Consider the following 9,375-nt stretch of genomic DNA (forward strand, 5'->3'; position numbering starts at 1 on the left):
TGTCAATCTTGACCTTTCAACTGGAGTGTTTAACTCATTTACGTTTAACCTGTTATTGATAAGGAGGATTTAAATCTGTTCTTTTGTTTTCTATATGTTCTATTTTTTTGTTTCTCTATTCCTCCACTACTGCCTTCTTTCATGTAACATAGATATCTTCTAGTGTACCATTTTTAATTTCCTTATTCCTTTTATAAATTTTTGAGAACTTCCTTTATTATTTTTCATAAAGCAGGTCTGCTGGTGATGAACGGTCTCCATTTCTGTTTACTTGGGAGTGTCCTAATTTTTCCTTCATTTTTGAAAGCTGATTTTGCTGAATATAGAATTCTTGGTTGACAGTCTTTTCTTTCAGTGTTTTGAATCTATCCTCCCACTGCCTTCTGGCTTCCATGGTTTCTGATGAGAAACCAGATGTTCATTTTATCGATGATACTTTATATATAATCACCTGCTTCTCTTTGGTTGCTTTCAAGATTCTGTCTTTGCCTTTGAGTTTTGAGAGCTTGAGTATTGTCTAAAAGTTTTCTGTCTTCTTAGGCTGTATCTTTCCTGGATCTTTGGCTTGAGAGAGCAGTGGAGATTTCTGTCTGTCCCCACGGGCACATCCAGGTTGCCAGCTTCTCCAGCTCTGAGATGTATCATACAAAAGAAGACTCAAGGAACCCACAGCGGTGTCAGTCCTTGGGTCCTGAACAACCTAGCCAATCTGTCTTTCTCTCTCTAATTTTTAAAGTCTCTCTTTTTTTCTTTTTCAGTTCTTTTCTGTTGTGCTTTGCTGAAGGAAGAAGGCAGAGTACACCAACTCCATCCTCCTGGGAATGGAAGTTGACTTGATTGCCTTTTAGAAGGTACTTTTCATAATTATCTCACCATGTTACATTTTTGCCTTCCCGATCCCTCCCCCACCGCCTTCCATGTTTGTTCTTTTTACAAATGTTTTTCCTTCATTATTCTCACTGTGGACCCTAAATATACTTCCTTTGAAGCATCTTTCCCCTCTAGACTGTTCTATTAGTTTCAATGGAAGTTAATTTATGATTATTAATTTTAGTGGCCCTTATTCTTAGCATTAGATGTCTTCCTGGGCTTTAGTTTTGAGTTTTAGGTTCACTTTGGGGTAAAAGGCTATCTTTCACTTTCTCTCTCTCTCAGTGTCTTCTCTGTGTACTCATTCCTCTGGAGCTCCCTTCCTTCCCAGTCTAGCGGTTTGGGGCTGCTCCTGTGATGTCTGGTCTGCAGTATAGAGCAGGTTTTATATGGGTGGTAGCAATTCATGCTTCCTGGGCCTCAGGGTCTTCTTGTCAAGCCAGGGAACATGGGATCCATGATGCTGTGTGTGCTTCCTTGTCCCAAGGTTACACCTTCACAGAAGCATTTGCCTGCATGAAATGGTTGAAGCAGATTTTTCAGAGTCCTCTCTGACATACAGGTGACCCAATTCTCCCTTGGTTTCAAAGAGAAAGCCTCATACTGTTTCCAGAACCATGACATCCTCATCATGGCAAGGCATAGGGCCCAGCAAGCCCATGGCTTTGTCCATACTCAGCAGTTTGTGTTTCTGGAGCACAGGGGAGTTCATCTTGTTTCTGAGCCCAGCCAGATCCTCTCAATACTTTCTTTCTATAGTTCATCATTGTTCTCTGTCTGTAGCGGACAGAGCTATCTCAGAGCATGAACCATCAATTATCTGGGTGGGAAACCAAATATTCTGCCCCTACTTTTCTTATTTTTAAAGTTCTTTTCATTTTTATTTCACTGTTTTTATGTGATGCCACTTTATATTCTATTTGAAATAACGAGAAATACAAATAAATTACATGTGTCTTCAAATTCATGTTTCATCATTTCTGAAACGAGGGTGTACCTTCGATTCAGTGCACCCAGGAATTTAGGATTTACAATGCCAGTCACAACCGAAATGATAGCAGACACTTCCCTTCTGTGTATAGTGTTCAGGGTTATGGTGAAGTACAAACGTGATGCTGAGGCAGAGACTATAGGGCGGCTCACAGGAGCGGACGGGGATTCCTGTGTGTGTTTGGGAGAAGTGGGAGGGATAATGGAATCCAGGCCAATTTCTGCATTTGAAGTCATTGACCTCAGTCCAGATGAATTCGACTCCAGCCCCCATCTCCTTTGTGCGATCTCCTGGAGGCAGTTTAAAGAAACACCATCTCCTCTCTTTCCTCTCTTGCCTGAGGTCCTAGAAGTTTTCAGCTGGCCGCCCTTTGGTGGCCCTTTGGCATACTGGGGTACACACAGTTGTGGGCACTGTGAGACTATCCTCTTGAAGTACTGACATCCTCATGCTCCAATTCCCGTGTTATACAAGTGAAAACTGGGGAGGTGTGAGAGAAGCTGGCTTTGTCCCAGGATTGGCTGAGGAATGCAGGGGCCCCACGTGGTTCAGCTTCCTTGAAGACGTCCTAGAAAGACCGGCCTGGTGGGTATTTTCTGTCTCTGGCTGTGCCCCAGCCTGGAATTGACCACCCAGAAGCAGCTCAACAAGGTCAAGCAGGAGAAGCCTCCAGATCCCATGCTCTTTGGTCCAGCAATTTCACTTGTCGGGTATTACCCTGGAGAACTTGGCAGACAAAGTCTGGGATTTATACACAAGTAAGGTTTATAGAACTTCCACAAGGAAGTAAGACAGACATCTGTCAAAAGGAGCACGGTATGCGATGTCAGTGGAACACTAGGCAATGACTGAAAAATCATGCTTTTAAGTATCTTTAATGGGAAAATGCTGAAAATTCAGTGTGCTCTTAAGGTTACATAATAGTTCATAAAGTACAAAAATTAGCATTCTGAAATAGAATATATCAAAGAGAAATGACTGGAACTACAGAAATATTACTATTTGTTTTCTTCAGGCGGGGGGACTCTTGAGGGATACGAAATTGTTTTTTCACAACTTCCATGGCATCAAAATATGCTGCAATGAGTATGTATCATACTGAATGTGTATTCAAGTTACAATAGGAAAAGAATGTTTCATTAAAAAAACGTAATTACAACAAGAGCTCCGCTCGGAGCCTTAGGAAGAATTACAAAAACAGGAAGGCATCCATCCTAATAATAAAATAACGGCGAACCCGGGCGGCCCTGATTGGCTGCTGCAGGAAGACGCGGAGCGGTAGCCCTGGGGGCGGGGCTGCGCGCACCACTTCCGGGGCGGGGCTTCGGCCGCCGCCGCGCACGCGGGAGCGGGCGATCTCCATGGCAACCAGCGGGGCCCGCGCGAGGCCCGCCCGCCGCCGCCGCCGCCGCCGCCTCCGCCTCGGCCGCCGCGCCCGCCCCGCCCGCACCCCGGCCGCCCGCGACCCGCCCTCCCTCCGCTGCGACCCCGGCCCCGGCCCCGGCCCCGGTGCCCGCTCGTGCTCCCGCCCGAGGCCGCCCGCGCCCGCCTCCCGCCGCCGCCCCGGCCTGACCTGACCGGGAAGCAGTTCCGCGGGCCGCCGCCGCCGCCGTGACTCATCGGCCCGCCCGCGTCCCCCGATCGGGCCATCTTGGTCGCGGCCGGCGCGGCAGACGGAGCCGCGGAGGAAGCCGCGGAGACCCAGGTACGCGCCCGCCGCCGGTCCCGGGCCCCCGCGCCGCCGCAGGTGCACCCGCTCTTTGTTCTGCGCAAGGTGGGCGCCGGGCCTCGCGCGGGGAGGGGGCTCCGGGCCCGGGCGCCCCTGCCCGCCGCCCGCTTCCCGCCCCCCCCGCGCGGCGGCCTTCCCTTCCACCCCCCTCCACGTAGTCCAGACGTTTCTCTAAAACATCTTTTCCTCCTTCAGGGCGCAGAACAACCCGACCCCTGTGCAGCCCGCCGTGGCCCGGAGAGGCCCGCGATAAAGGAGCCGCCTCCGGAGTCGGCACCCCCAGGGCCTGCACCACCTGCCCGGCCTCGGCTCTGCCTGGTCCCGGCTGTGCGCGGCTCTCGGCCCCGTCGGCCCCGCCTTCTTGTTCGGTCTTCCCAGCCGCTCAGCCTGGAACCCTGATTCCCGTCGGGGTCTGCCCAAACCTAGCATCACAGGTGCTCAGGCTCTGGGTCACCCACAGCCCCTTCTCCCAGCCCCCGCGTCCGGGCCTTCGGCAGCCCTCTGGCCAACATGGTTCAGCCCCAGACATCGAAAGCCGAGAACCCGGCCTCTGCAGCATCTACTAATGCCCCAATGGATGACGTCATCGACACCCTGACCTCCCTGCGCCTCACCAACTCCGCGCTGAGGCGGGAGGCCTCGACCCTGCGGGCGGAGAAGGCCAATCTTACCAACATGCTGGAGAGCGTGATGGCAGAGCTGACCTTGCTGCGCACCAGGGCCCGGATTCCGGGGGCGCTGCAGATCACCCCGCCCATCTCAGCCATCACCTCCAATGGGACCCGACCCATGACCACGCCTCCAACCTCCCTGCCCGAGCCCTTCTCTGGAGACCCAGGCCAGCTGGCAGGGTTCTTGATGCAAATGGACAGGTTCATGATCTTCCAGGCCTCCCGCTTCCCCGGTGAGGCTGAGCGAGTGGCGTTCCTGGTGTCCCGGCTCACTGGGGAGGCAGAGAAGTGGGCGATCCCCCACATGCAGCCTGACAGCCCCTTGCGAAACAACTATCAGGGATTCCTGGCAGAGTTGCGGAGAACCTACAAGTCTCCACTGCGGCACGCGCGGCGCGCGCAGATCAGGAAGACTTCTGCCTCTAACCGGGCCGTGCGCGAGCGGCAGATGCTCTGTCGCCAGCTGGCTGCCACGGGCACAGGGCCTTGCCCCGTGCATCCAGCCTCCAGTGGGACTAGTCCAGCTCCGGCTCTGCCCACACGAGCACGGAACCTTTAAGATTCGGCCACCGCCTGGGTCGCCTCTGCAGCGGCGCAGACAGCATACGCCCTTTGCAACGTAGAAGAAGTGTCCATACAACAGCGTCGCCCTTGTTTGAAGACCTTCCTCCCTGCCTCTCCAGACCTGTTCCATAAGGAGATCTTCCTTCATCACTCTTGGGCGCCCCGTGACCCACCTTCCTTCCCAGCGATCTGTGCTAGCTTTGGACCCACAGTGCATGCTTCCCCTGGCCTGCTTGCAGAGCCCGCTCTCCTGGGGACCGCAGCTCTGCTGCTCGGCCACCGTGACCCCACAGCCCGCTGCGGATCATTTGGGCCGATCTCTCCCAGCCTGATAAGGTTCACGGACGCTCTCGCTCTACCCTGTGCAGGCCCCCATGGCAGCTCCCTGCTGATGACAGAGGGGAGCCACTTTGGCCAGGCTGGTGGTGTGTTTTGGGTACGTGGGGGCGGGGAGTCTGGCTTCACACCCGCAGCTGATCACCATCCCTGCCAGGCCCTGGAATAGCAGGTGGAGGCCTGGGGGGTGGGGGGCTCGACTCTGCTGCGGTGGCCAAGTGTTCCCTGCTGGGAGTGTGGCACAAGCATTTCTGGTGGGCAGGCTTCACTCCTCGCGGGAACCCACAGTCGGTATGTCCCGTTGTCGCCACTGGGAAAGCCCCCAGAGGATGCACCTGCAGAAATGCTTGGCTTTAGTTGCAGCGTTCTGACGGCGCTGGGCATTCTGGAATCTGGAACTGGCCTGCTGCAGGAAGTCACTGTGACTCGGGATCGCTGAGCGGTTCCATGGAGCCACCACAGGTGGCCTGTTCGTGTACATCCCTGTGGCCCATGGTGGGCTGAGGGGGGGCGGGTGCCCCAGTAAGAACCGCCACCGCCAGCTTGTGTGGTCCCCCCACCCCCTGCCCCGCCTCTGCCCCCATCACTTGGTGGGAGGCCTGTCTAGCTCGAGACCTGTTCCCGTCTCCAGACGACATGTGGCCTTCACCTTGGCCCACTTGGCCACCCACACCACCTCTAGGTCTCCAAAGCTGTGTGTAGCGTGCCTGGGCTGTCCCATCGGGTGTCTAGGCTTTGTCTAAGAAAACAGGGACTCCTAGCTTGGGACCCAAATCCTCTGGGATGCATCATTAAGCACTTAAGGAAGGAGTATTTGCCTCTGATGGCCACACCAGGGCCTCTGTGGCATTTGTAACGGGAAAGAGCTGCAGTCTGCCTTGGTCCTAATGTGGGGACAGGACAGAACTGGCACTTGGGTCCAAATTCCAAGGGACAACGCTACACCTGTGATGGTGGATGGCCTTTTTGGTTCCTCATAGGGAACACCCAGAAATCACTTTCTAAAGGAGACTTGGCCAAGCCCTTTGGACCATGATGCTCTCGCCATATTTAATGCCAAATGAACCGCATTTACATGACTGCCTGGACCATGGGGAAGATGAGGCATCTTCTCCTGGGTCCATCTGCCCTATCCGAATGGTCCTAGCTTGACGGCCGAAGGCTAGTCTCTGCACCCACCCGAAGACCTCTGTCTTGGGACACCCAGAGGTTGGGTCCTAGGGTCCATCCATTCTTCCTGAGAGTTTTGATGATGCTGGGGACAGTGACTGCGTTCTTAAAGCAGCCACTGCCTTGCAAGGTCAAGGACATTCAGTGGCTGCTGGGGTTCATGGACCACTGCCACCCACTCATTGTAAACTCTGTTAGCCCAGTCGCCCTGCTGAAGAACTGCCTGAATACAGGCTTCAGGCCCCCTGGATTCCAGCCAAGGCTGTTCCAGTGGGACCGTGGTGCTCATCAAGCATGAATGGGGGGAGGGGAGGACACACAGTGGGGCCATCATTCTGGGGGGGGGGTGGGACCTCTAGTGGGGGGTGTACAGATCCCTTTCTCTTTGTGCTCAGTGCTCTACTGTCTGCCTGCTAGGCGGAGGGGCTGTGGATGCAGGGGTGCAGACCCCGGGGCGGGGAGAGTGGACAGGATGCCTGCCGGGGGTAGGAGGCACCCTGAAGGTTGCCATGGGGCCCCAGCCCGCCGAGGGCGAGAGACCCCGCATGGAAGCAGGACGGGAACTGCCATCTCGCCGACCCCTGGGCCTACCCATGTGGCACAGAAGTCCTCCTGCGCTTGCGTGGCACGCAGCCCTGGCTCTGTGCCTTGGAGCGCAGCAGGGCGCGGCCGCGGAGGGCCGGGCTGGCGTGCTGCCTGTCCGCCCCGTGATCCGGCCTCTGCCGTGGGGGGGTCGCGCCCCGTCCAGGCCGCTGCTCCAGCTCTCTTCGGTTCCGGGAGTTGTGTTTGGGCCGCTGGGGCTTCTGCTCGTGGGCCTGGTTGTGGTGCTGTCGCGCATCTGCGCCCTGGACCGCTTCCGGCAGCTTGGCAAGGGGGTAGATGAGAGGCTCGGGGGTTGCCCTGTCAGACTCAGAAGAGGCCCCACGTGGCTCCCGTGGAAGACGCCCGAGTTCCCAGTGGAAGAGGGTGAGACCCGCGCTCCGTGCAGCCCAGAGCCAGACGGTGGGACCGGGAGGGTCAAGCTGGAGAAGGAAGTGGGGGAGGGGAGCGGCGTTGTACAGACTCCGGTTGGGAGTTCTCTCGATTTAAGAGGACAGCCATTGATGTATAGGAGGGACAGGCAGTTAGTAGTGTTAAACCGTGCATGTGAGGGGAAGTGTTCTATCTTTCATGGTGTGGACATTATTTGAACTATACTGTGGTTTTTCCGGTCTACCTGATAGCCCACCTGGCAAGTAAGCCTCATGGCATAACAGGGCATCGTTTGAGATGGAATTTAGAATCAGTGGTGACCTCCTGGCCGAATGTAGAGTGTGACCTTGGGCTTAGTGTCCTAAAGCATTTCCGTGATTTCTAGGAAAAAGCAAAGACCTGGTTTGTGGGTCGCAGGTAAGTATACGATGAGTGAGTAATGACGGGGGCGCAGGACCCCGGAGAAGGTGCTGATATGACTTTTCCTGGCGTGTGGGTCCCTGCCGCCAAGTGTGACAGGCCACTTGCTGGGTGACCAGTCCTGGCAGTTCGGCCCATAGGGGAGGAATGTGAGGGACAGGTGGGCACGACCTACTTAGGCTACCTTAAGGGTGCAAGTCCTGCAGTCGGATGAAAGGGATCCCCGGGGACCACCTGCTGCAGAGGACTTTGGGTGGGAGGAGGGGGAGGAGATGGAGATGCTTGCCGGCAAACTCAGCTCTCCAGTGCCTGCAAAGCCTTAGACGGGCGCTTAGAGCTGAGGTCAGGACGATTCTGCAGAAGGCAGGGCAGAGCCCCTCACTGGGCCAACAGCAGCAGCTTGCCCGTGTCAGGAGAGGATTGGTTGTAGGACAGGGCCACTGTGGAGAGGACTGGTGACCCCATGGCATCTCTTGGGGTCCTGACATGGGGAGTGGTGGTGGCCGTACAGCGTAGACTCCGTGGAGGAAATGGGAGGGGCCCTCGCGGCTCACTGCGACATCACTAACTCCACGGAAAGTGACAAGGCACCAGGTCTTTTCACGGTCAGAGCAAACTACACCTTACAGAAATGTTGGAGAATAAGGTAGAACTTGAGAAGAGCAAAGTCGTAACATTTTGGTGGCTCTCCTGCCAGGCCCTTCCTTTCTCCCCGCACCCATCATGGTTTTTCTTCTTTTTGTTGCGACGTAGTGGTGATAACTACCTTCTGTAATGAAACAATGCTGTGTGGGTGTTTTCACTTCTATCAGGGGACTTCCCCATTACACGTTAGTACTAATCTGCGTTTGAACTGGCCGTGTCCTCCCGCCACGTAGACGGACAGTAGTGCCCACGCCTGATCACCCATGCCGTTCGTCACCTAATCTCCCACCACGAGAAATGGAAGAATTTCTTCGTACATAACGCTTTTCCCCAACGTCAAGTTATTTCCTTAGGATAGATTCTCAGAGGTGGGATTATTGGATTGATATGAAAACCTTTGAGCCCCTTATGACATATCGACGGAATGGTGTCCAGCAACGTTTGTATCCATCGACACTGCCGCCAGCAAGGACGCACGTGCCTGTCGGACCGTCTTGCCGGCTCTGAGTCGTATCCTCTGGCGAGGCTTGCTGGCCCGATGATGAAACATACCTGTGTTTCAGTTTGCATTTCTTTGCTTTCTAGCAAAGTAGAACATCTCTCCATGTTAAGCAGTTGTGTTTCCTCTCCTGTGGATGGTCAGTGTCCTTTGCTCTTATCTACTGGGGTCTGATAAATTTGTATGAGCTCGTTCTATATTAAAGATATTAACCTGTCGTGTGTCATATTTGCTGCCCGTGTGTCCAGCTCTTTACTTCTGTGTGTGTGTCACTGACATTTTGAATTCCTCCATGGCCGATCCACTCTCTCGTTGGGCACAGTGCCCCTAGACTCCCAGCAGCAACATGGCGTGGACACATATGTTTGTCCCTTTGGCTCATGGCTGTGTCATCGTGCCTGTAGCCACATGATGTGGTAGGCACCCCGTAAACCTTTGCCAGCTTGCTGCGTGGATGCGCTGGGCGCTGGAGGTCTGTGGAGGAGTAGAACGAGGCCCAGCCCCCGTG

At 54.9% G+C, this 9,375-nt stretch overlaps 1 protein-coding gene across 2 annotated transcripts; it reads left to right on the top strand.

Annotated features, from left to right (window-relative positions):
* The first annotated feature begins 3,352 nt into the window (after positions 1 to 3,352).
* RTL6 (retrotransposon Gag like 6) lies at positions 3,353 to 9,093 on the top strand. Of its 2 annotated transcripts, none has more exons than XM_045083727.1 (2): positions 3,353 to 3,635; positions 3,786 to 9,093. In XM_045083727.1, exon 2 carries the CDS (start codon positions 4,101 to 4,103, stop codon positions 4,818 to 4,820), a length of 720 nt encoding a protein of 239 aa, XP_044939662.1. In that variant the 5' UTR covers positions 3,353 to 3,635; positions 3,786 to 4,100; the 3' UTR covers positions 4,821 to 9,093. The 2 variants fall into 2 exon arrangements, with proteins under 2 accessions (XP_044939662.1, XP_044939661.1); XM_045083726.1 differs by having other exon boundaries at positions 3,353 to 3,566.
* The last annotated feature ends 282 nt before the right edge of the window (positions 9,094 to 9,375 follow it).

The sequence above is a fragment of the Mustela putorius genome, unplaced genomic scaffold, assembly GCF_011764305.1.
Source record: "Mustela putorius furo isolate JIRA1106 unplaced genomic scaffold, ASM1176430v1.1 tig00000738_pilon_pilon_pilon, whole genome shotgun sequence".
NCBI classification, from domain to species: domain Eukaryota; kingdom Metazoa; phylum Chordata; class Mammalia; order Carnivora; family Mustelidae; genus Mustela; species Mustela putorius.